Here is a 27,448-nt window from a genome sequence, read left to right as displayed (position 1 = left end):
ATCATTTTCTCTTCTAAGTAAAGAATTTAATTCCGGTTCAAGTCGATGCATGATAGATTCTTTGACAATAGCAATGAATGTTTCTACAAATGTACTTAAAACACTTATAAAAATTCGTTTTAATTTTATTATGTACCTGGCTAATAGCTACAAAACCTATGTGATTTTGTTCTTGAAGAATTTCTGTGCCCACGAATACAAGAGGCTTTTATAATATTCAATTAAGTAAATTCATTTATTTGTATAGTAATTTATTATTACTAAAAAAAACGTGTGTGTACTTATGTACACGCGTTAGAAGTTAAACTTCTTTGGCGTATCAAGATAAAAATATTTTCAAAAGTTATATCTTTCGCCTTGTTCTAAGTTTTGCAGAAAAAACGACACTAACAATAGAAAAAAGGGATAAATTAAATTGGGAGTACTAATACTCATTATCGGACAACCAAGTTTCACTCAACATTAAAATTTGAGCTTTTTGTACAATTGAATCAATTAAATCAACGCCAAAATGCGGCCCGCAGACTTTGACAATTGAAAGTGTACACTTTGAAACCTTATAGCTAATTTTATGGTGTCGGTTTTTTATGACGGTGTGCACGCGCACCGTAAAAATGTACCCTCATTATTTTTCCATAACGCGCCAAAAGAAATATATCTTCAAATGTTCTGGTTGGTTGGTTAGTTGGTTCTGTGTTTTCGTTGGCAAAAAGTACCTACCCAAGACAAGGCTAGCTATGTGTTCCAAGTTATACAAAAAAATAGACACAGAGGCAAAAAATTGCAAACGTTTGGGTCAAGCCATCGGTCAAATAATAATTAACATGCTTATTAATCTATAAGATTAATAAGCGGTGGATTTAATAAATTTACTTTTAACATAAATTGTATTTATTTGGAAAAAGTATATAGTCCCACTGTTTGATATTAGCGACACCTATTGATAACTGTTAAAAATATGTATTACGACACGTCCATTCCCGACAACCGTAATGTTCAAATGGTATTGCATTTAAAACAAAGATGGCGCTTACAAATTTAAAATTAAGATTTATTTTATTGTTAAATGCTGTTGTAATAATATAGAGTGAGAAAGGTGTAAGAACAGAAAATATTATGATAAAAAAGGATATTCTAAGCTAGAGTAGATACCTCATAACAAACTATAATTTTCAACGCGGGAATGGTAGAGCGTTTCCATGCATATCTATAAATTGCGGAATATAATAATGAAATAAAGTTTTAATTATGTATATATATAAAGTATTTAAGGCAAAACTATTTGCATTAGATAACCATATTTTAACCACCTCTTGCATGCTCTCGCAATTCGCAGCCGTCTGCATACTAATACGCTTGTTCTTGCTACTACACAAATCTAAAAGTCCATCTTTGCCTTAAAATTGCTATTATAACATATATTTTGACTGACAACTAACAACATTTATACTGTGCAGTTTTTTAAATAGACTTCAGTGTTGGTATTATAAATTTAAAAATGGCCGCTCTCGTGGATTAATTCCGTACTTACATCCGGCTTATCGATGTCAGCAGAGAAAAAAACAATTCACACATTTCTATCAATTTATTCATAGTAGTTTACACACATACAATGTCTACCAGAAGTCTTATAAAATATACCCATGATAGGACAACATCCATAGAAAACATTACTAGAAAATAAAAAAAATAATGCAACAAAAATATTAGCGTTTATTTCCATTCTGTGATTGACACTATTTCATAATTTTACAATTTGCAGTTCACATCAAACTTGTGAAGCTTAAGGTCTAAACATACGTCTCTGCGATAGCGTTCAAAGCGGATTGCGTTCAGCCAATCACAACTCTTGCTCAAGCCGATGTGCCTTGTAATTGGTCGAACACTAGACGCAATGCACACCCACGATTGAACGCCTTGTATGGAACTTCGCTGAACATAGTCAAAGAACTGTGTAAACACTTGATTGTTTTGGAGTATTGAAACGTTACAGTTTAATGTCAGAGTAAAATGAAACTTATAAACCTCGTCTCAAAGCATAATCTTGGCTTCACTTTTATAACAAGCGATAGTTTATGATATATAGAACAGTAGAATAAACTTGCGACTCTAGATCCAGTCAAATAAAGATCATTATATCATAATGGATACAACCTCTTTATCTAACACACCGATGAAGCCAAATAATTGTAGCATATATATTAAATGAGTACATAGATATCCAACTCCTAGGCAGGGCTACGAATGGTTGCGGTGTGGGGAATAATTCCACTGGGCCCGACGCCTGCGGTAGTCCGGCTCTTCTATGCTTGCGCACCGATACTGACAATGAGTATAGAAAGATATTGGATCACTATACCTATACAGATGACACAAACGGTGGTAGGACGCTTTTCTTTTTCAGTGTGAGTAAAAAAGATACGTGTATACGGAAATGTGATATCTGCTACGCTACTAAACATATCGCTCCGTTTACGTATCTTGATACGTCAGTCTTATGTGAATCCTCATTGTTAAAATTATGAAATGTTGTCAAGTTATCCCTAACTGGCTGTTACTTTGATTTCACCAGTTAAGACCTCATCACCATTGTGCATCTCGAATGCAAGTTCAAATTCCACGCAACATGCTTGCGAGTGACAAGAAAACTGCGCGCGCAATATTGAAACTGGCCCAAACATTTGCATAAGAGTTAAACATTGCATGGGAGCCAATTAACTTGCCAAAACACAAGTACGCTGAGGTCACTACAATACAATATATATATAAAAGTTAAGCTTGTATAGAACACTTAGATCAAAATGAATTGAAGCTTGTTAATCGACTGTATATACAGTTCCTAAGTTATTAAAAAAGGGTGTTGCTCCATAAGTTTTCGATACAGCTTGACAAAACTGCTCAACTCAGGGTGAGTCGTTAAGGAATACACAAAGGTCACTTTAAGGAATACACAAATACATCTATCCTGACTTACCTACATGTTAAGAAGAAATAAGACTTCTAAGAAACCATGCACTAATTACGTCACAAAATGTTTCTCGGTTCTACACCCCGTTCTTCCCCTATACAGTGTGCATTTCATTTGGAACAGCTTGGAGAACTTGGATACAATATAGAACGAAGATTTACCGGAAAACTGGTAGTCTTCGATGATATGCCATATTAAAGAGCAATAGTAGCATAGCAGCCCTTGGACTGAGGAGAAATTGCACACAAGAATACATATATACAGTATGAGGTTTTATTAAACCATGTTAGCATAAGACGGTCTTAATATACCTTCTTTTGAAGATCAAATTCGTATTGACTTCAACAGCCAGCTGCGGCGTAACGTTTGCGAATTAAACTAAGAACAATAGGTATATTTCGAAAACGTTTCCACAATATTTTACTAAGAAATCGGTCTAATATTTGAACGCTAATCATTGTGATGAACTTGACAATGACAGTAAGGTTTCCCAATATTGGCACTAGATGGCGTTTCTTTGATACCGTATGAATCTTTAAAATCTCATACTAGGGAACTCTGTGCTGAGTAGTCGTTTCGAATATAGAAACACTTATCAATATTGTCAGCATAAAACGGACACAATAGTCTTTGTTTTAAAGCGCAAAATCGTATTTACTCCAACAGCCAGCGCTCCTGTCGGAACGTTTGTTAATTAAAACTGTAATAAGAACATTAGGTCTTTTTAAATTCAACATTATTGTGTTTCGTTGAAAACGTAACGTTTTCAATGTAATGGTGAGATTGTAGTCAAGAGCTAACTGTTAGTGGAATTAAAAAATATATATATCTCTCTATAGAGCTCAGCGTAAACAGCACAATCTTCAAAATCAAGGGCCGCTATACATTTCATACCTTGAAATATGTGACGTAAGCAATGCAGGGATATTTTTGGATATAGTAACATTTATCATCACTTAATTTCTAACAATTATATTAATATGTACAGGTCACATCAGATCATAGCAGCCATATTAAATTTTTATAAATAACCAACATTTCAAAAATTTAATCGAAAATTTATACTTAGATAGTTATTTTGTTCTTAAGTTCCTTAAATTAGCTAATACATCGATAAGTCAATTTTACAGGCTTAATTTAAAAATACTATTACCCTATGAGGGCTAATCGATTATGTTGGTTACGTAACGGTGACCTCAGTAGGCAACTGGACGGGTGATCCGACCTTTAGAGTTCCAAATTGAGCATTCATCTTTGCTGTTTCAGAGAGCTCACAAACACCGGAAATAACGAAAAATCACTAAGTCAAGTAAGTCTGAAATGTCCCGGATCGACTTCAGAACATTTACTATTGCCATTATTTAAAAAATTTTAGTTACCAACCAAACTAAAAAAAAATCCCTGCATATTAATTAGTACACATTTTATTTTTATTTTATCGCAAAATTGTAATAAATATTTCTCGACACAAAACATAATCGTATATGTTCAAGAATAACATATCTATTTTTCGCGGAGAACTTAAAAGCTTAAAAAATAGTATATTATGGTGTCGTAATGACCTCTCAACATATACATTAACAACTTTGGTTCGTCTACTACTACTATTTTTTATAAAACTTGATATATGCCACAAAAAAATATATAAAAAAGTTTTTTTCTGTATCTTTAAATTAACCCTGTATCTTACACTAGATGTGAGGTAATTTAGAAAAAATAGTTTTTTTTTTTAAATTATCAATAGATATATTATGTCCTTTTTTTTAATACACATAAAATCATTGGTATCATAGTTTAGCATTAATGCAGTTTGGTAGCGGCAACAAAACAGCCTGAAGTAGACTACATGCATTGGCTTTCACAAATTAAGAATCCAGATATATAGTTAGATCAAACAAACCATAGACCATGTCATATGTTATCTCTGTACAATGAGAGGCTATCGTGTGGAGTATTTATGTTCATTCTGGAAATTTAAATGAAAAGAAATAAAGAAAGTACTAGAAAACTTCTTAATAAAAAGCTTTGCGCCTTTAATGTTTTTAGAAGGAATAGATGTCTGTAAAAATGATGTGCTGTTACTGGCAAGTGTTATATTATTTCACAAACATAAGCAACATAGATCAGTTTTCTCTGCCCTTCAATTTCTTAAAAGGGAGGGTTGTTTTACTATGCTGCAGAGATATGATTCACTGATATCCATTCAAAAAAGTACGCGTAAAACCATATTTATATAAAAAAAAAACAAAACTGCAAAACATTTGAGCCAATTACATGATTGCTAAACTGTGGTGGTAATACGAAAAGAACACAAGCAATATATCTGCTAAAACATTTATTTTATTAGTCATTCTGGCTGCTGTGTTTGAAATATAGTCATAATAATATGTGTTGCTATTTTAAATATTAATTCAATTAATTAATATTACCATTAATTAACACTGAACATTATATTCATTTACTATGTCATAAAGAATCAAATTCCAGGATTACACATTAACAAAAACAAAATAGTAAGCGTATTATAAATTATATATTCAAACAATACTGATATAGAAAATAGAATTTTCGAAATTCCATGTTGTGCCAAAGAGTACACTTAATAACTAAAGGGCAACTCTGACTATTCAATTTTGGAAAAGATATGCCCATTTATTTGATTTCTTTTTGTGTCACAAAGGTTTACATAATTTCAATCAAGTGACCAGTACTGGACTATAACGTTATCTACATTATTTTATGTTACCCTGGTACTGGTGATAATATGAACCGGTCAGTAAAACACATGTGCTCATGAAGACTCCTATTTTTCTATGCATAATTTACGTTGTTTTTTAGTTATTATAATTTATATTTTAGTTATTATAATAAAAAATTAGGCCAATTTCAACTAAGTTGCAAATTATACCAAATCAAAAAAAAAATGCATTACGATTATTCGGAACCCTCGGTGTTTTTGTTTTTTAATTTAAACAACCTTACGCTAAATGAGACCATTTTAAAAATTATCTTTAATTTCGATAGTGTAAGCATACCGAAAAATGGTAATTAGCATTCATAATCATTTTTGAGAATTTAAATACGTTCAGAGTGAAATGGAACTTATTACGTTGAATTACAGTTCAAATTCGTGCACACTTCTTCTACCAGCTCCCTTGGCTGGACGTTTGTAAAATAAAGAACTATATTTGCGATTCTAAAACTTGTAACATTTTACTTTGGCTTTAAATTTTTCTGAATTCGATTTTGATTTTCAAGCACGAATTCACAATTGCCAGAATGTACACTTATACTTGGTGACTGAGCATGATTGATGAGATAAGAGTCAATGAAACGGTTTACTACCTTCAGTTCATTTATGTTGAAAATATAGCGAGTCATCAGTGCTACAGCTGCTTGTCAGCGGCAACAAATATGACAGCGGGCTAACCTGTTACAAGTCTGGCAGTTAAATATTGAACCTTATCGGTTTCTACGCGACATCGTACCGGAACGCTAAATCGCCACAACCTAACCCACCAGACCGGAATAGAGGCAATTCAGAAATTATAAATTCGTAAATTAACCACCCGACATGTCTCACTTATAAAACCACAGTGATCACTAGTGCAATATGGAGGTTAACAGTTGTTTGCAACTTTCATAGTGAAAACAGTCCATTGCAAACAGCATCTTCATCTGTCACATATGTTATTCCTTGACCCAACGTAAATTCGTACATATACAATATTTACAGTTAGAACCGGAACCTTATATAGAATTCAAGCATTCACGAAGCCATCACGGCATACTTACATAATAATATGTCAATTCAAGTCTCAATAACCGAATTTTTATACACAGAAAAGACACTTTTAAACCTACAAGTAATATAGTAGCATCTTAAAATATTATAATAACACCTAACATCAGTATTATTTCACATAAAGACTTATAATTTATCATCTAATTCAATCACACATTAATTCTTTGATAAAAGAGAACACTGACATCTTATAGTACGCGTCACGAATGTTGAAACTATGTAATCGGTATTAAAAGTAATATTTGTGGCAAAGAATTGTCATAATAAGAATAATCATGTTGTAGAATTTATTTTATAGAAAAATAATGACGCAATTCCAGCCAGTAGCTGTTAAACAAAAACCTATTATACATATAGAACCCATTGCCACCGCGTCGTTTTTTCCGATATAAAAAAGTTTTTAATAGAGATAAGAATAACTTCTATTTTGCAATCTATCCTTAGCTAGAAAGTAAATCATTTTTGATCCAATGCAGCGTTATTATTGTAACAAGAAAAGAAAAAAGATTGTTTTTTTCTGTGTAACCGGTTACTTTTTCAACATTTACGAAGCGCACAAAACATTAAATGCATATACTAATTCAATTAAGTCATAACACTAATATGCATTATTGATAGAAAAAAAATGTACTCAAATATTTCCTGTCCATCTCTCAATATTATAGAACATTTTCCTTTTTCAATAATATGCATGATGAAAGTTTCAAGTCTTGTACAGTTAGAGGAATATGTTGGCATGACAGATTACATCTATATAGTACATAATTTTATCATACATAAATATCTGTATGTTGAAATTTTTTATATTATTGAGTTTACAATATCTATAATATGAAAAATGTATCTACACTGTGACTTTTTTATCGCCGTAAAACAATTACTCTGTTAATCTGTTCAGTATGTAACTATTCATTTGTACTTGTACTAGTAGATACGAGAGTCTACTCATTGGTAGAAAAATATTAAGATAATTAAATAAATAGTTTAGTGGTGAGAAGCATCCTATATAGAGTGGCAGGAGCGCAGTGCGGCGGTTGTATCAATTTAATCAACAGCAGTCATTTCAGCTGCTTTTACGAAACGCAGTTATTATATTGCTTAAACTCCTTTACATCAGATATAAGGGGCTCTCGATGGTCGACGATAAAAAAAATCACTGTGTATATTTAATATATAATATTAGAATAATGTCATATCATTAATATATTCAAGTAGGCCTATCAAAGCTCTTGAACCATAAAAATTTATTCATAGGTAATTAATCTACCACTAGTTGGGAATGTTGACTACATTGAGAAGTTGACGTGAAATTCAGTACAATAATGTCTTAAGTGCAAACATTAAAAATTATACTTTTTTAGCACTAAACTTTTAATTATTATATATCTTCTCATATATTTGACGCACATTCTTCAGTAAAGTACGTGACACATATATTTTTATATCATAGTTCAGTATTCACATTAACTTGATGCGGCTAAACGAATGACGAGTTTTTCTACCAAAACCCATTTCATTCCAATTTCTTTGGCGTATCAGCGCGCACTGTTTATCTAGGTATATGAACAGCCCAATAAACTTTGGTGTTATTAAAAAAATATATAATACGATTTTAAGTCATTTTTGCCATTAAGAAAAAATATTTATATGACAAAATACTACAATCCCATGATTTTTTTGCGATAAATTATTGTATAAAGAAATAAAAACATAACCCAGTTCAATATTAACACAAACGTCGGAACACAAATTGCAAATTGTCACTTTACGTTTTAACACTAAAAGCGTCACTTCTCGCACGGCTCACTATGTGTCAATATTCACGTATAATGAGCACTTTCCTAAAGTCCCAGGATCATTCAGGCTCCGCGTACATAAATGAGAACTTGTCGTGGGAGGTGGGGGCGATCATCTTCGCCTCGATCAAACTCTGGACTACCCATGTTGTTGACACCAATGGGATGTTATCCTGGTTGGCCTTGTTCTGGACTTCGTGGGGACAGTCCCATTCTGTAACAAGGACGACTGCCCCGGACATGTTCAGGTCTTCTTCGTTGACGACTCGGGTGGTTGCCCCGGCGAATGTGCACACACGTTCCCAGAATTTGACAAACGTGTCCTGGTCACCGCATAGCAGGACCACTTTGTCCTTGAGGAATGCTGTGTTGCGTTTGCCGGATGGTGGGACCTAAAGTACAGAAAGTAAAATGACTATCTATTAACACATTATGCGGTAACGGCTGATTACAATTTACTTGTCACCACCCCCTGAGGGAATATAACTAATAAAGGGCAGCATAAAATATTAAAAAAATATTTAGTTTCATACCGTCAATAACACATTGAAACTGTGGCCTAGCAAGTTACTAGTATTACTTCTAGCACTTGTGGCAGGTGGTCCAGCTCTTCCATAGCATCATATACAAATTTAAATAAATAAGTAGATCCTTTATGTGCAATTAAAAGTTAGAAAGGTTTACCAAAGATAACCACAATAAGTGTGTGTCTACTAGTGGCCCGTGCGTGCGTATGAGTGTGTTGTGTGTGTGTGTACGTTTGTGTGTGTGCGTGCGTTTTTGTGGGAATGTGTTTGTGTGTGTGTGTGCATGTGTGAGTACGTGTGTGTGCGAGCTTGTGCGAGTGTGTGTCGAGCGTGTGTGCGTGTGCGTCATAGTGTATGGGATTCAAAATTAATTTACTTTATGCAACCACTCAGTAAGCACTATTTTGCAATTACGAAGTGCTAATGGATACATATTTAACTTATTGTAAATTATGTTGTACAGATAAGTAGATTTTCTAGTAAATAGTTGGTGACCAAATTTAGTTCCACTTGGAACCGCATCTTCAGCAACATCTTCAGTGCTACTATTACCACATACAGAAATCACCAACACGTCTGCGCAGCGTGGTGATTATGTATAAGCCCTACCGTTGGGAGAGGCCTTTAGTCCAGCCGTGGACTGTTATAGGCTATTATGAATTAACAGATTTATTTCTAGCCTACTACAGTAGACCCGCTGCTATCCGAGTCCAATGCGAGATATGAAAGTTCAGCTTACTACTATACTTACTATACGCCGCGAACAGCAGGATAATCTTTATGGTGTAATTTACAATTACTTCAATCTGTATACTCCACACCAAACAGATAATCGGCAATGTACCCTCTACGCACGTTACGCTCCGAAACCGGAGCATCATCAGGAGATGTTGACTTTACAATGAATAAATGTTAAGTGAATAATTTGCTTTTTTTTTTTTTTTTTGCTTTTTCGGAAGGACACTTGCCGATAACCACCTAAGGGGTTGCTACGGCGTCACCGGGGGAGTGGGGCGAGCGCGAAAGCTCGCCATGAGAAGAGCCCCAGGGCTCGACGACATCGGGGGGAGTATGGGAGACGTCGACCCGAGGGTGCCTCCTGCGAGGACTCGGACCTCGGCTCGGTTCGACGTTAATCTGACTGTTGGTGGACTTTTGGACTAATCATTGTTTAGTCCGAACGCCCCCGTGACCGTGGTAAGGATCCACGTCCGGATGACGTCAGAAATCGGGGCCCTCGTCTTCGCCGGCGAAGACGCTGTGAATGTTGCGTGTGTGTGTGTTGTTGGGACACGTTGTCGGTAGTTATTTTGTCGTCAGGGTCGTCAAGGACATGCTTCGGACGTCGCCGCTTTGGTTCGACGTCGGGGACGGGGGTATAAGTGGACGCCTCGACCACTAGGGGGTTGGGGTGTCGGACTGCATTTTCAAAGTAGGTCTTTGATAATGTTTTCATGTACTGGGCTATGGTGGGAAGATCGAGGTCTCGGTGGAGATCTACGTTGCGCATGTACCACGGACTGTCCGTGGTCATACGCATAAATTTGTTCTGCAGGACTTGAAAGCTCCTGTAGGAGCTGTGAGGGCGATGGGCGAATACGACGCTGGCGTATGTCATAATGGGACGTATGCACGTTTTATACAAGGTTACCTTGTGACGGAGGGATAATTTGCTTTTGCGGCAAATCATCGGATAGAGACGACCCATCACATACGCAGCCTTGTTGCGGGCCTTGCGAAGTGAATAATTTGCCAAATGAGTCGCCTTTTATACCTTTCGTACCCCTACCCCCCCTACCCTTCCTTATCTATCCAACCTCATTAGTGCCTCTGAATATATTCAATAGAGGTGAAGTTGATAAATTTATTTGCTCGTTTAGCTATTCGAACCTCCCATTCTTATGTTTAATAATTTCTTATTGTTCTCTCAAATCAAGTCTCAACCCTTTATCGCAAGTATGTAATATTTCGTATACTGGTTACGTTATGTCCACTTTCTATAAGATGTTTTGGAAAATTCGATTTTTCAAGATGGTTATGCTTGAAGGCTGCCATATGCTCTTTGCAACGCATTTCAAATGCGAGTTTGTCTCCATGTGCATGAATGTTTTTCAATGGCTGGGTGTTTTCTATATATTATAAATATTGATGTATATTATCGATAAAATAATTCATCAGTCATCTTAGTACCCATACAAGCTACGCTTACTTTGGGGCTTAATTCCACTACATGTTATACGTACGGCAATCTTACCAGGATGGCAAGTGGTGCAGACTGAGATTTTACTGGCTAACCAATCAGGGCTTTGTTAGCTATACTGAACCCATAACCTCTATTCGGTTACTGTATAGGATTAAGCGAAAGTGTCTCTTCTGTACTTTGCACTAGGTAGGTTATAGGGTACTCACCCAGTTGACATAATGCTTTTTCAGTATGGACCATCCAGAAGGCAGTATGTAGGCGTCCACATCTAGCAGTCGACTGTGTATGCAGCTCATGATAACCCACGCGTGGGACAGGGCGCGGATATCGGCGCCTAGGCATAGTATGTACTTCGCAGTCAAACACGGCCGTGGCGCAATGAGCTTGCAGACAGAGTACTTGTTCTTTGGAACATCGTCGAAATGGCTGAAAAGGAAAAATTTAATATTACAATCTGACTGTTGCAATATTGTTTTCTTTGCGTGTCAGTTGTCAAACCATTAACAGCCAATTACCTCTGTAATCACGGGTCTAAATTCAAAATTCATATATTTCAAGTAGGCCTATTTTCTAAGCACTTTTGAAACGCCAAGTCAGTCTGTTTGTAGTGATTTTACCACCGGTTCGGAAGGCAGATTCTAACGAGAAGAGAAGAAACTCAGCAGCTCTTTCTCAACATCATTGTACAGTTTAAAAATCTTTACAATTTTTCTATCTTGTGCGAGATGAGAGCGGAATGGCCTGCTTCCAAGCAGCCTTGTCTTAGAGGAATTAATTATATTTTCAATGTGATTTAATATATTGTTTAAAATTAGGCAATGATAGATCTTATATTAATAATAACAAGGGTTTAGGCCGCGGTGGACCACTACAGGCATGTAGATTTCAAAAGGTTGGAGGTGCGCTGGGATTCGAACTCGGCCCCCCGAAAGTAAAGTCGAATTCCTACCCACTGGGCTATCACCGCTCTCATTTTGCTGTAATCAAGTTTTAGTTTAAATAGATACCTGTAAACAGTTCCGCCGCCTGCTTCCAGCTGTTCTTTGAGTCGCTCCTTATTGAAGGGCCGCGTACAGAACTCCAGGTCCTCCGTATCAGTGCCTGGGTGGGTGGAGGTGGTTTCACCATCCTCTTCCGATGAATAGTGGCGGGTGTCTTGGCATTGCTGGAAAGAAATAGTATATGTATGTACCGGCGCGTAAGAGGTGCCTCATTCTGGAGCCCTGACCGCCGGTTGCTTGGATTCAAAAGCCCAGCAAGCGGAAAATGGTGTTTTTTTTTTATTAGTGTTGTTTTTATTATAACTAAGCATTGTTAAGAATTTAAAAAAAAAATGAAAATTAATAGAACATTCGCTCGGAGAAGATCTATCCTAATAGTATGGTTGAGCAAATCACCATAGCTGCATGCATAAAGCATAAATAAATCAATAAATGAAAATAGTTACCTCTTTTTTCTCCGATGTCGTAGGTTTCGGCGGTTCAGTGCAAGTGAGCAAGAAACATAACCCGGCGAACAGCTTGCTATCAGGGCTAGGAATGGGGCCCAGAGTTGATACAGTATCTTCATCATTTTCAAATTTGGTCAACTTTGAGTTCTTTTTGCCTATATTCTGCTTCGCTGCGCCTTTAAGCTGTAGAGGACCGGCTGTAAAGAGAATTAACACGTCATTCATTCGGGCAAAACGTACTTCATAAAAACATAAAAGCACTGATTGCTAAAAGTGAAAAAGAATTTCAAATACGTGCTGGAGTTGGATTGTTTTTATTTTCAACGTCATGTATTCTAAATTTTAAATTGGCAAGACTGGCTAAAAATAAAATATAAAATATATAATTTACAGTGTTTATTTGAGGTTTAGATTAGGTATGTTTTATGTGATAGTAGTACTGGCGTTTCTAGGGTCTTGAATTTGAGCAAGCCCAGTTACCTAAAGAACAGATTTAACTCGTCATGATCTCTAAGTCACCGTTCTTGTTGTGCTAAATGACAAACAATATCAATTTGTCTTTGGAAAACACTACGATTAAGGTCAACACGCGAATTATGGTTGGAAATTTCGATTGATAATTGGATGGATACAGAAGTTTCTATGCACTGTTTGCCAAAATTTAAAAAGAAACCACAGAACTCCAAGTGTTTCTCTTGATTCTAGTCTCATTACGCATTCCAACCATTCTTTTCATTAAAAAAAAAAAATGCAATACCAACAAACAATTTATTAAAAAGTGAGCATCAAACAGAACTACAGATCCATTAGACTGTCTTTTATAGGTTTAGTATGAGAAATACACAAGTCTGGTGTAGGTTTCTTTGAAGTATAGAGCTGCATTTTTTTTCAATTAAAATAGTTTACCTTTTGTTCGCCAATCAGTTTTTGAACACACCAAATTTCGCCACAGAAACAATTTGCACGCAATTTGAGTTCATATTTAACAATATTTACTTTATTGTATAAGAAAACAAACCAGTGAAATGCACTATTAAACTCAAAAAAACAATAATAAACTCCTAGCTAGTTACTAATCAATAATCTGTGAACTAGTTCTAACGCTACACTGAAACAGAATACAGTGTATTTTCTTTTTGAACTGCAACACTTCCGGGGGTATTTTGGACCTATGCATTAAAATGAGGGTCAGTATCCAGGTACCTTTGACCCCGTCGATCTTCCGCGGGGTCTTTTGGACCTCCGGCTCAACACCAGCAACCTCTTCTAGCCTCACGGGAGGGGCAGAGTTGCTGCTTTCACTCATTTCACTGCTCTCGCTTGCAAGGCGTTTTCGACCTACTGGAGTACTTTTGGTTTTGACACCTAAAAATTTAGAATAAAATCTTTAACGTACTAATTAACGAAGACATTTAAAGCATTTAATTTGAATTTTTAAATCATTGACTGAAATCCGAAATCGCCTAAATTGGAAGATTATGTTTTAAGTGAATTTTTCTAGAAATCTGAAGATGGGAATAATTGTTTTTTGAAATTCTTTTGCTGAACTGTCTTTTTGTTTTTTGCTGCATAATATGATTATTTTCTTTAATTGCACGTCTCAGTATTTCTACCTTCAGCGTATGCTGACATGCTTTAAAAACGTTTCGCTAATAGCTGATTTTAAATATGCAATATACAACGTGTAACCGAATTACGAAATACTGTTGAAGTGTGCATTAGTATATTTCATACGTAAAAATATAAAATTAAGAGAAGCATATTTATTTTTCCATATGAACGAATTCAAAACATTCTAAGAAATTACTTGTGACAACCCTATTGAAGATAAAAGACCGACACGCGCGTAGTACCTACGCTACACGACGCGTACCTAATAAAGTGACTTTGTGGTTTTAATTTTGCATGTAATGTTTGGGCTGTATCTGATTTCTTTCAGTAAAAACTATGGCAGTGGTTAACTCAAAAACTATAAGGTTTTCGGTTCCACAGATAAGTCTCAGAGACAGTACATAATGTACCTCTAAAGCCTGTGAAGTTTTATTTCGCTTTTCATTTATACTTTGTATATTAAATCACATAATCAGAAATATCTATAAATAGATCCCTTTTTTATAATTCTTTATTGAACCGTTCGTATTTTTCTTTGCTTGAGGGTATTACTCGATATACACCTTCATGCTTGTCTGAATATGCAGGCCTATCTATATCGATTTTGAAATTCTACTAAGAAGCTATTTAATTTTTCTTTTTTAATATCAACACTTAAAAATATCTTTTGCAGCCTGGTGTGCTGATGAAAGCTTTACCATTGAAAAATACTTTATTTTTAAAGCAGCAAGTTTAGAAGTTTTATTTATCTCATTACAAGTTTGCATCAAACTTTAAACTCACTTACTACGACAATACACACATCGCCATCTAGCCTCAAAGTAAGCTTAAATTGTGCTATGTGTACTAAGATGACTGGTGAATATTTGTATGAATAATATACATAAATAGGTACTTATAATATACAGATAAACGCAAACAATCTAACTCGGACTCAGATAGCAGGGTCGCTGCCCACTGTGCCAATCGGCCGTCAAAAGATGGTAGCGGTTAGATATATAGCAGATATTTTAAACCAATACCGGATCGGTTTCTACGCGACATCGCTCGCACCAGAATGCTAAATCACGGCCGAACCGGAAAGTAGAAAATTCAGATATTATAAATCCCCAAAATTCCCTTGTCGGGGGTCGCTGCCGTTACCCCCCACTTATAATTTCATGCCCACTATTTAATGTACGCACAGTAAGTACTGCATTATTTACCTGAGGTAGAAGCTTTCGGGCTCTTTGGTGACGTAACACGTTTCTTGCCACTGGGCGTTCCTTTGTCTCGACTTCGAGCGCTGCGGGGCCCCTGAACAATAAAAAGTACAATAAGCCCTACAAAGCAGTACAAACAATCTTGGCTAAAGAAATAATTGCGAAAGTTTGGACGGATGTTTGTTACTCAATCACGGCAGGCAGAAGGGCTGAAGAAATGAGAAATTTAGCACAGAGATAGATTATATCCTGTAATGACATAGGCTTATTCTGCAAAAACTAGGTCATTTCTTGCCGGCTCTTCTCAGTGGAATCTGCCTTTCGAACCGGTGGTAGAGTCACTACAAACAGACTGACTGGACGTTTCAAAAGTGCTTATTAATTAGGCCTACTTGAAATAAATGAAATTTGAATTTGAATTTTAAAGGTTCCCGGAGATGGATAGGGGTTGATATGTTTTTGAATAGTGGTAGATCAGGGGTCGAGAATACTATAGTGACCGTTCATAAGTGAAATTTTCCTTCTTCATGCTCTCCTGCGTTACAAATTTATTTATTTATAGCCTTTTCAACAGTCTTATCTTATTGATTATTTACTTATCAAGACACCGGTTTCGCTTGTCTCGCTTTAGCATAGGGCCTCTCCCAGGTTCTTCATGGTTCCAGGTTGATCATGGGTTTTCCTTGTCCACAGCGGTCCTGCTGTTTCTCTTAAGTCGTCTTCCCACCTTCGGAAAGGTCATTTCTTTCTTCTATTACCGTCTCTAGGATACTCTCTCTCTCTCTGTTATATCTTTGGCCCAATTTTCTTTTTTCCTTCTCATTAAATTATGAGCGATATGAGCTTTATTATTAATGAGAGTTACAAGTAATAGCAAATAAAATAGTGCAAACATTTTGGTAGCCCCGATGCGAGATAATTAATCTGAATCTTAATAATGACAATAATAAGTCCACCTATCAATCTGGTTACAGCGGGTTACATTTCAAATGTAAACATTACATTGACATTCTCTTTTGAAAATATAATAATTAGTAATTTATATGACATTGTAATGGAATTGTAATTGAATAAATGAATAAAACATTGCGCGTAGTTAAGGAGAGCCTCAAGGATCGAATACTATTGTGATTATTCTAATTATGAATGTTAATTACATAAAACCGAATCATCAAACCGAAACGAAATTCGAAATAAGTAATAGCAGTTGGCATTCCCATTGATGAAGCTTTATTTTCTGGGTATCAAGTGTAACTAAACCAACTGGGTCCTATTAAATGTTTCATAATTACTTAAACAATACTGGCACATGATCATCCAGAGGCTAAGATACCCCAACCTTGTTGTTCCATAATAACTCCAGGCTTTTAGAGCGTCAGGAGCAACAAGTTCACAAGAGTAGATTTCCTTGAATGGCATAAAAATAGAATCTAGAAAGCCACTAGATCCCACTATCAACATAATGTCTCCTTATGATTTGATCAGCCAGATTTGATCAGATTTGGTTCAGTAATAAAATTAAGAGGTCCGATTTTCTCTCGATATTACGTTCTTAAAAAATATTGTTTACTAACTGTTGCCCGCGACTTCGTCTGCGATTGATTTTGTTTTTTGATGTGGTATTCAATTTAGTTGAAGTTCTAAAAAAATTAAAGTATTCAGTATCGATAAGCCTTAAATGAGGGGTGTGCTGCTGTCCGCCAAGGAGTTCTGTCCTGTATCTCCAACCACATTCATCAGATCTACACAATGTTTGGGCAAAATTAAAAACATGTTATATATAACCTCTATAGTACAAAAATAAGTATTTAAATCGGTTATAATTTCAAACACTTCCATCCCGTTTCCCAAAGGAACCGAGCATAATGTCTTACTTTTCCAAGAATATGTGTACAAAGTTTCATGAGGATCGGTTTAGTATTTTCTGCGTGAAATCGTAACAAACAAACTTACATTGACATTTATAATATTAGTAGGGATTTTGCAAGTAGTTAGAATATCCCATACTAAATATTCCGAACAATACGCTAGTGTTAACAGGATCATCATGCCATTGGACGCCTGTTCCCTATAAAGCTACCACTATCGCTACCATAGAAAACTGAGTTTTTTTCGGCTTTGGACTCTGACATTTTCGACTGAAAAATATTTCATCACAAAAATGGACACACCACTATTATATTATAAATATTATAATAAGGTATTCATTGCTCATTTCATGCTTAATTCTGCCGCAAAGCGGCATGGCTGTGTTCTGGTCTGATCGCATTGTTGCCGGTGTAACTGAAGGCCCATAAAGCTTAAGACCTACGATTCAGGTTGATGGATACAGGGGGTATATTGCAGGGCATGTTCTTTGCATTCCCTGCAAAGTGTCGCTGTTTATAGGCGATAGTTTTTCCACTTACTATAAACCACGTGCTTGATACGGCAATTATAACTATAAAAAAACCGTGTATTATGTACACGCGTTAGAAGTTATACTTCTTTGGACGCAATAAGACAAAAAAAAATTCAAAATTTTCATCTTTCGCCTTATTCCACGTTTGTAGAATACGACACTAACAATAGATAAAAGGTATTTAAGCCATTGATAGGTTTATTATAACGCGTTATCTAGTTCAATAAAGTTTAATACATATCGTGAATACAGTTGTCAGTTCTCACGCAATCATACGTAGATGTCCTTACTTTTAATTTGTTGACTCTAGCTAACTTCGTGGTGTCGGTTTTTTGTGACGGTTTGCGCGCGTATCGTAAAAATTCACTCTCATCATTTTTCCCTAACGTGCCAAAAGAAATATAACTTCAAAAAACCTACTATGTGAGATTCATCACCATCATCATATCAACCCATTACCGGCCCACTAAAGACACGGGTCTCCTCCCACAATGAGAAGGGGTTAAGGCCGTAGTCCACCACACTGGCCCAGTGCGTATTGGTGGACTCCACACCCGTTTGAGAACATGTAGAACTCTCAGGCATGCACGATTTCTCACGATGGTTTCCTTCACCGTTGAAACAAGTGGTATTTTAATTACTTAAACGCACATAACTTAGAAAAGTTGAAAGGTGTGTGCTGGGATTCGAACTCGGCCCCCTACTTGGTTACCACCCTTTCATGTAGGACTCACCTGTATGATATTATCGAGGTCCAGCTCTCTATTGTGGCGTCTACGCGGCGTGGCGGGCGAAGTCGGCGATCGCGACCGAGACGACTCCTTAAGCGATCGCGCTTGATCTTCTGTTAGATACAATTCGCTGGCCGTTACCATCACTATTGTGTCGCTGGAAAATTAAACTTTTATTTATTTTTTAGCTTTTCAAGGAAAACAAACAGTACTATTACATAAGAGTAATTCCGTATTTGTACATCACATAAACAAAAGAAGTTTCCACAACTTAGTTATACATAAACGATAACAGTAACCACAATTGCTTAGGAATTAAGTACAAAGCAAAAACAAAAATTTTTAAAGCTTGTAACACTTATTTTGCCATAATTATATTCTTGTTTTGACCTGAAAAATGTGTCGCACAATATTTGACGTTGAAAGCGTTGCACGCACAAGATAAAAAGTTATTTGCCGAATACCCTGTCTTCCATCAAGCCCACGCAAATGGAGGTATACGTCTTGCAACCTATCCACTGACACTTAAACTTTATGGTTTGGTATTAAAGTTCAAATTGACTTTTAAGTATTATTACGAAGTCTTTTTGACTTTTTTAGGCAATTTTTTAAATTTCTCTATCGTGAAAAACCAAATTCGTACTTCAGGGAATATTCTAAAAAAAAAAGAATTAGCGAACCGGTTCAGCTGCTCTCATGATTTGCGCTTACATTCAGCTATTCACTTTTATATCATTGATGATAGGGGCAGTGAAAGACCGCCTAGTGGTTGAAATACGTTATCTCTGTTTAAGCGATTAAATAACACTTGCTTTAATGGTGAAGGAAAACATCGTGTCGAAATCTGCATGCCTAAGGGTTCTCTAAAGGCCAACCAATCTGCGCTTGACCAGTAACATCAAAGTATACTACCATGGTGGCCCATACTTTTCTCATTCATGCCTGTAATGGGTTGATATGGTTGATAAAACCATAGAACATTCTCAACAGAATGTCTGATTAAAATGTCGAAAACTGTCAGATAGTCAGAAATAATATTATGAGCATTTTATATGTGTAATCGTATCTACCTGTTCGGTATAAGATTCTATCTAGATCATAAACCAGCGAAAAGAACTTACCCATCTGTAGTGCATCGATAAGCCACAGTTCCATTCTCGTTCTCCTCAGATTCCAGGACCAAACCAGGTTCATAGTTCTGCTCTTCATCAACCATAGCATAAACAGATTGTCCTTGAAGGGGCAACTTCTTAGTGTCCCCAAAAATTATGAAGTCATCCAACAGAGTTTTGCTTTGTCCATCGTCGAATTTGATCAGATATTTGTTTGGCTCCGTGATTTCTAGCACTTTGCCAGAGTAGTAACGCTTATCTACCCATTTAGCTAGCACGACTGTATCAGGCGGATGACCAGGATATTCAGTTTTTACTACAACCTTTTCCACGGGTGTGGCAGGTCTAGGTGACGTAGGCCTTTTTTTCTGCTTCAACTTAGTAACGGATTTGGGGGTTCCAATCAAAGATGACAAAGGTTTCTCCTCCTTAGGCGACATTTTCCCACTATCGCCATTCGTTGGCACCATTTCGGGAGAATTCATCCCATGCATATATTCGACTTCTTCAGGTTGAGTTGGTAATAAAGCCCGTTTAGTTTTCCCTGCTATAGGTCGCCGACCTCTAACCCTTTTCTTTAAGGAACTTTTCGGAGTGGCTTTGTCGCATTTACTTACTTCGTCCGGACTTGCGTTACCATTACTGAAACCAGTTTCATTCGACAATGAAGCTTGGATACCAACAGATATTTTGTCTTCGTTCATAGACCGATTAGCTTCAGTAGCAGATGCTTCTCGGATGTGCGAAAATAAATCTTGAAGCTTCTTCATTAAAGCTTCGTATCCTTTGACGGTGGAGGATGGATTTGAAACAGATTTTCGCGGTGGTTGTGGTACTACGAAAGCACCATCGCTGGTTCGAGTGCTAGATGAAGATGTCGAACTAATGGTGGAAACGAATGAGGATCTATTGGGTAAATTCACCATCCCCACACTGGTAACACTAGATGGGGAGTTATTAACTGAAACGTCGCCTAAGTATGGATCGATAGTGAATCTTTTCGAAATCCTCTGATATTCCTTGCACATATCCATTCCCACATCATTATCAGTTCGGACAACGTACAAAGACAGAAATTCGCAATCTTCATTGTGACTAACATGAACATCAAAAACTGGTATCTGCGGTGTACTTACTGGTAAAGAGTGGCCATTTTGCAAAGGAGATATGGTTGAGGGAGTTGTTGTGTTACTGACTCGGAAAGATTCATTTTTCCCCCTTTTCCCTTTATTACCATTCAATTTCGACATGTCAGGAGTAATATCATCGGCACCAAGTTTAGCGATTGTTTCAGTTGGTGTAGAAGAATTTCCGTTTGATAACTTCGAAATCAGTTTTGAAGCAACGCTTGGAGGATTTTCTGGACTGTCTAAGCCCGAACATATGCTGTCAGTAGTATCTTGATCTGTTGTTTTTCCATTGTTATAATCTTTTGGGTGTGATTTATTTTTAAGATCGTAATTAAATCCATCGCTTTTCGTTTCGGACATTTTTCCAGCATCGATAATCTCTTCTCTATCTTTAACAATCACTGGTTCACTGTTATAGTCAGGAACATTATTTTCACTTATAGGTTTACTTTCATTAGAATTTTCATTTTCATCTGGAGTGGGAGATAATGCTAAATGGAAATTCTGCGAGTCATCAAGGTTTTCTGAAGTACTTTCTTCAGCTATTGTTTCAGGTATTTTAGGTGCGGGAATTTCTGCTACGAATTCTACACTCGGACGACTTGAACTATCAGAAGAAATGACAATGACATCATTATCTTCGGTTTGTTTTTTGAACAGCTCCAACTGTGCTTTAAGCTTAGGTGTTTTACGACCTTTAGTGATGTCTACACTAGATGAACGAGATTTGGGGGTGTTTGGTGTTTTTGGTGTGAGCTCAGCACTATTGCTTCGTTTTTTTACTTTTCTTGGACTTGCGCGTCCTGGGGTACGAACACGTGAAGTAGATGGTAGTTCTTCTTGCAATTTGCGTTTCGCTACACTAGTTATCTCTGATACCTCGTCATCTAATGTTTGGGTTGATACAGCAATCTCTTCATCATCCAGATCGAGTTTTTGTATCTTTGCACTGCTGTCTGTTGCTTCTTCTGATAGCTTTCTTTTAGTATGTACTGTAGGATGTTCATCTGCAATAAATTGTACAGTTATAAAATAATTAGTAAGGTACTTGGGAATCGAGAAAGACGAGATTTAAATTAAATATAAGAAATTTTCTTGCTATACAAAATAAAATTACCTGTCGGCTTCTGTTCTTCTTTAGTTTCTTCAACCTATGGACAATATTGATATTTTAGTTTTACTTGCAATAATTCTGTACTAAAAGTAAGAATTATAAATACTCTAAAGCAAAAAAAAATTGATCCATTTTTAACTATCACTTGCCACCAATATGTAATTTAAAGTAACTAAAAAGTACTTCAGGGTCTACAGGTAGAATAAAAAATACAAACTGCAAGAGTTTCCTCCAGACACGTAGGATCGTCTTCCGGTTCATACACAGGACTCTCTGGGAAGAGATTTTGAGACACATTCTTGGTTTCCATGTTGCTTTGTTCAGAGACTAACTGCACATCTGGAATTAAAAAAAATATATTTTTCATATCAATCATCATTCATATTGTATATATCAATTTCCTACTGTGGTTCAGCAGCTAGCTAATTAATATACATAAACACTCTAAATGTTATGTCTTCATCCATTAAATTGGTCAGGGATTCTGGAAACCCTGTGACGTTTAATAAGTGGCTCTTGTTTCAAGTGGTATCAACCCTTCATAATGTTTATCTATATGTATACATATATACATTTTTTGAGTTTATCTATATGTATACATATAGATAAACTCAAAAATAACAAAACCTATTTTAAAAATTCTTTCTTAAATGGAAAAAAAAATTCAAGCACTAGCAATTTATTTCAGTATGTATCATAAGATTTCAATCTGAAATAATGTTTTTTTTAAAGTATAAAAAGTTAACGGAGCCTATCTGATATAAATGAATGTAAATATTGAAATTAATTTAAAAATTAAATCAATCATTATAATTTTTTCAACACAGTGACTTTATGGCCTATTATTTAGACACAGATTAAAAGACTATGCAAAATATGAAAATAGCACAATCTTGCTATTCTGGGTGAAGAGTAAGGTAGTTTATCCACACGCAAAACAAATATTTTATGTCTTAATGTAATTATGATTTCAGTACAAACTATAGTTAATATGGGTAAAAAGCAGGGAGCAGCATAGTATATCATAACACAATTAAGTTTTTAATGTTCTTTGTTAAATTAATTAAATATAATAATAGATTTAATAGTCAACCAACAACACCTAGCAATAAAGAATACAAAACCGCAATCAAAAGATGAACAGACGTCAGTTTGCCCAGCAAGAGGATTGAAAAATTTAAATAAAACAGATCTTTGTTTTAATTATAAAACAAAACAAAATCAAAAAAATTGCAAGTGGCTTAAAAACATAACATGTGCATTGCATTAAATTCATTTAATAATACTAACATATTAATGATTTAGCTAACATTATTATAATTGAACAACAGCAGCTTCAATCATTGTCATGAAGTTATGAAGAACAAAACTTTATATATTACCAGCCTTACCAATTTTGCTTAGCTGGTCAAACAATTATTTCTATTCTATAATTCCTCATTAAAAAGAAGAAATCATCTGTACAGTCGTCACCGAATCTGGCACTTCTAATATTATAAAACAGTTTGCCTCATAGCTTGATTTGCTTCAGGTCTTGGAGTTGTATCGATAGCTTATGCAGTGCTAGCAACAATAGATGATTTGTGTGGTAAAGATTGCAATGGGTTACAAAACATCACATCACATAATGAAGAAGCTGACTGAAGAATGATACTAAGGTCATAGTAAATTATTCTGAATTACTACCAAAATATAGGCAATTCTGTCAGATAGAATGGAAAGAATACTTTGATAGAATATGTTTAGAAAAAGGGATATGGTATAGAACACTTCAATGCAAGCCTCCTCATATACCTTAGAGTAGTTATACATATATACATAGATAAGTGGCAGAAAAACCCCTTTCTTATATATATAAATATACCACTGTCAAGCCGAGCCAAGACCAGTGAAAACAGATTAGCCCTGCAATGATAATGCCTGCCCAGCGTAATAATGAATGGGCAACATGTTATATCATCAAACTAGTAGCAAGACACTGTTGGACGCATGTGGCCCAAGACAGTGGAATTTGGTACTTCAATGTTATCTAGTTTATGACCAAATGAATAGTGACATACTGAGAAAATTCAATAAAAAATAAACACTCATTAACAGTTTATAGCCTAAGAGTGATTAAATATATTAGAAGAGTTACTATTACAAGTAAGGTTTTAACAATCAACAATCACTACAGTCTACAAAAGGGAGTTAGCAACTGAAATCACATTAATGAGGGAAATGAAATTCAATCTAAATGCAATTTAATTGCTTTACTCATAATAACATAGCCAATGTCTTTACATTATCATCATAACCCCTTGCACTTTCTATATAACCTAGCAACACTGAAAGTTAACATCAATTTGTACTTTATATGATTACAATAAGAAACATTCTCCAACAAACAGGTTAATTGGAATAAATAAAAAAGCTTGATATTTATATATTTTCATAATAGAAGTGTTTGAAATGTAAAGGAAAGCTAGGACAAGATACAAGGGAGTGATTTTCCATTTTGCTGTGTGTATTGATGTTTGGATTGAGGGTTAACCGACCAAATTAAATATTAGAACATAGGTTCATACTTGTGGATGTAATAGCGTATTTACCTTAAAATCTGTAATGTTTGGTGTTGTTTTACCCGTAAAAAAATCTATCCTTAACGACACTTATAGGCAAATAACGTAAATATAGCAAAAATACTTGATCATAGCGAATCTAGCATTGTCACAGTAACATGTTAGGACTCTTTCATTTAGGCGGTTTATACAAACTATACCGACTGTAAAGATAACATTCAATAATACACTTCTACCTGTTTCTCCTGATGCTGGTTCAATGTCGATAGGTTCAGTACTGGGTTCTTCCATTTCTAAGGTTAACTTCACTTTATTTTGATGTAAACTGGCGCGTTTTAGCACAGAAACATCTGTCACTTGTGTTAGGACGAAAAACAGTAAAAACTCCGTACGCTCTTCAATAACCGCGATTCGATTTTACTGTTTATGAATTCAGTAATATATCTGGCAATAAAAAGGTTAGAAAATAATTGAAGAAACAATTATTTTGAAAATTTTGCAAAAAGTCGAACAAGCACGGCCGCTTGTTGATTTGGCCGGTGTTGCCACTAGTTCAGTTGTCTATTAAGATATTTTTTTAATATTAATTTTTTTCTCATTTAAATTGAAATATAATGGTTATATCAGACCATTAAAACGTTAATATATTACTACGTTAATATATAATGATTTACATCTTTAACACTAATAATCACTATAAGTACATAAAAAAACAAGATAATTATTTTAAGTATTGGGTTATAATACAATTATTGTATTACCCACACTTTACATAAACCAAGTATATATTTTACAAGATGTATTCAGGAATTTTTGTGTTTGGTTCTGAAATATTTGAGAAGCCTTCTCGTGATAAAATATCCTTATTGCCACTTGAACTTTCTTGGAAAATATTTTTGTAAGTTTTAATTTATTCATTTAATAGTTTAGTATGTTGTTCTGTGGATGATAACTAACCCCCGACTATATAATTTGTTTGTAAGTATGAGAAGCTGGTAGACTGAGTAGTTACAGTAGTGTTTTCAAAGATGGTACACAAATCTCATTACGAAAATTAAATTGACCGGTCTAAAAGCAGTGAAGATTCACAGTGTTTCGAACATTTATTTTTATTTTTCAGATATTTAGATGATGCATCTCTACGTAGTGCCTGTCGTGCAAGTAAAATATGGAAAAGAATTATAGTTAGTCATAAAAAACTTAGGGGTAGCCTCAATCTGTTCGAACTGGCTCTAAAAATGGGTTCTAAAAGATTAGCGCGGTTTTATAAGACAAATCAAAAGTTAATGAGGAAGATGTCCAGAAAAAATTATTTGGCCGTAGGAGAAAACAAAGGTTTGTAGGTACCTGCACAGTTAATAATTAACTTTAATCTTTTATTAAAGCTTATAGACATTTTTATAGATGGCAATAGTTCAAGATGGTGCTTATGCTCTTTGGTGGTTGTATACAGATCATTATAATTTGAGTTAAATCATAGATACAGGACCTAAGTTAAATACATAAGTGAACGACGGGAAATTTCGAAGCGAAAATATATGAATATTATCCATTGAAGGCATGACGGTGATATGCCGTTGCCTTTTCCTTGGGAAAGATTATAGAAAAGAGAAAAAAAACTCAACCACTAAAGGGTATAAACAAGAATAAATTTAATTTTTTCTTAAATGTTGCTTACCAGAAAGCGCGATGGGGGCGATAAAAATATAGTGTTTTGGTTTACAGTTGAATCAACGAGAAACTCGAATAAAAAAGCAAAAAGAGCCGGAGAAGACGTAACAATCCATACGAAGAGATTTAGAATTTTTTGATTTGAAGTTACAGTTTTCGATTAAAACTATTTAGCCTTTTTTTTTTTTCTTGACGCTGAATTCTGTTGTTACTACCGGACTGGCTATAACTAATATAGCTGAAATCTGGATCCCATTAATGTGGGGACATTAATGGGATCCAGATTTCAGCTATGATGTGATGTGGCGCTTCATGTGGGGACATGAAGCGCCACATTCGACATATAGGATAACTCTGGAACTACTACTACAGTGTTCTCTTTAGTAATTTAAATATTAGTTCCTTGAATAATCTTGAATAGCTTTATAACGCACGCCAAAATGGCGCCAATCATTGATATTTAAGTCAATGGAGACTTGTGCTTCGCGCAGGTTGTCAACTTGACTGTCCCGCTGATAGGCCGATACCGAATATTGAATTCTACGGGTCGAGGTGCACGAAGTTCGATAAGTCGTAAATTTCGAATCGGACCATACTTAATCATTATTTGTAGGTTTTTTTCAAGGTTCAGCCTTCAACATAGTCCAAATCTATGTTAAAATCGCTAAAATTATCTAAATTGGCAGACTTGATCATTAACGTTTGATTTATTGCTCCTACAAATGTGGCATATCAAAAGATATTATTGGATAGAAGCAGGCGTTACTTTGCGGAAATCCATGATATATTATCAAAATTAAGCTTAATTTGCTATACTCTTAAATATTGTAACAATTATTCATTGTAAAGTCAAAATCTCCTGAGTATGCTCCGGTTTCGGAGAGAAACGTGCGTAGAGGGTATATTGCCGAAGATCTGTTTGGTGTGGAGTATAAGGATTGAAGAAATTATAAATAACACCACACAGATTGTCCTGCTTTTCGAGGAGTAAAGCAAATTAAGTTTAATTTTGATTGTAAAAGATATTAAACTGTCAATATGTACTCTGCCGTCCTAAAGCTAAAGTGTCGTTAACTAAAAAAAAAAGTTTCGAGATATGATCGAAAAAGCGCGAAAATGTAAAGATGGAACGATGCCATTTGATAACTAATAAACCTATGAAACTA

The 27,448-nt window shown here is 35.3% G+C and overlaps 2 protein-coding genes across 2 annotated transcripts; one reads left to right on the top strand and one right to left on the bottom strand.

Annotated features, from left to right (window-relative positions):
- Nucleotides 1–1,566: 1,566 nt before the first annotated feature.
- LOC120632524 (TP53-binding protein 1-like) lies at nt 1,567–25,138 on the bottom strand. The gene is made up of 11 exons (XM_039902343.1): nt 24,848–25,138; nt 22,268–22,389; nt 22,054–22,087; nt 19,816–21,943; nt 18,698–18,851; nt 15,566–15,656; nt 13,953–14,114; nt 12,747–12,946; nt 12,307–12,464; nt 11,506–11,725; nt 1,567–8,961 (listed from the first exon to the last, which is right to left on the bottom strand). The coding sequence occupies exons 1-11, from the start codon at nt 24,900–24,902 to the stop codon at nt 8,629–8,631; spliced, it is 3,657 nt and encodes a 1,218-aa protein (XP_039758277.1). The 5' UTR covers nt 24,903–25,138; the 3' UTR covers nt 1,567–8,628.
- Nucleotides 25,139–25,399: 261 nt separating this feature from the next.
- On the top strand, nt 25,400–26,462 carry LOC120632641. Its single transcript, XM_039902589.1, has 3 exons — nt 25,400–25,509; nt 25,732–25,946; nt 26,337–26,462. The coding sequence occupies exons 1-3, from the start codon at nt 25,409–25,411 to the stop codon at nt 26,420–26,422; spliced, it is 402 nt and encodes a 133-aa protein (XP_039758523.1). The 5' UTR covers nt 25,400–25,408; the 3' UTR covers nt 26,423–26,462.
- The last annotated feature ends 986 nt before the right edge of the window (nt 26,463–27,448 follow it).

Source organism: Pararge aegeria, chromosome 20 (assembly GCF_905163445.1).
Source record: "Pararge aegeria chromosome 20, ilParAegt1.1, whole genome shotgun sequence".
Taxonomy (NCBI): domain Eukaryota; kingdom Metazoa; phylum Arthropoda; class Insecta; order Lepidoptera; family Nymphalidae; genus Pararge; species Pararge aegeria.
This window is presented reverse-complemented; position numbering and strand designations above follow the sequence as displayed.

Excerpts from the sequence above, each read along its gene's own strand:
- LOC120632524 (XM_039902343.1), bottom strand. The coding sequence starts at position 24,902 with ATGGAAGAACCCAGTACTGAACCTATCGACATTGAACCAGCATCAGGA. Across the intron at positions 22,390-24,847 it reads ACCAGCATCAGGAGAAACAG|ATGTGCAGTTAGTCTCTGAA; the intron begins GTAGAAGTGTAT and ends TTTTAATTCCAG. Across the intron at positions 8,962-11,505 it reads AAAAGCATTATGTCAACTGG|GTCCCACCATCCGGCAAACG; the intron begins GTGAGTACCCTA and ends TCTGTACTTTAG.
- LOC120632641 (XM_039902589.1), top strand. The coding sequence starts at position 25,409 with ATGTATTCAGGAATTTTTGTGTTTGGTTCTGAAATATTTGAGAAGCCT. Across the intron at positions 25,510-25,731 it reads CTTTCTTGGAAAATATTTTT|ATATTTAGATGATGCATCTC; the intron begins GTAAGTTTTAAT and ends TTTATTTTTCAG. Across the intron at positions 25,947-26,336 it reads GGCCGTAGGAGAAAACAAAG|TTGAATCAACGAGAAACTCG; the intron begins GTTTGTAGGTAC and ends TTTGGTTTACAG.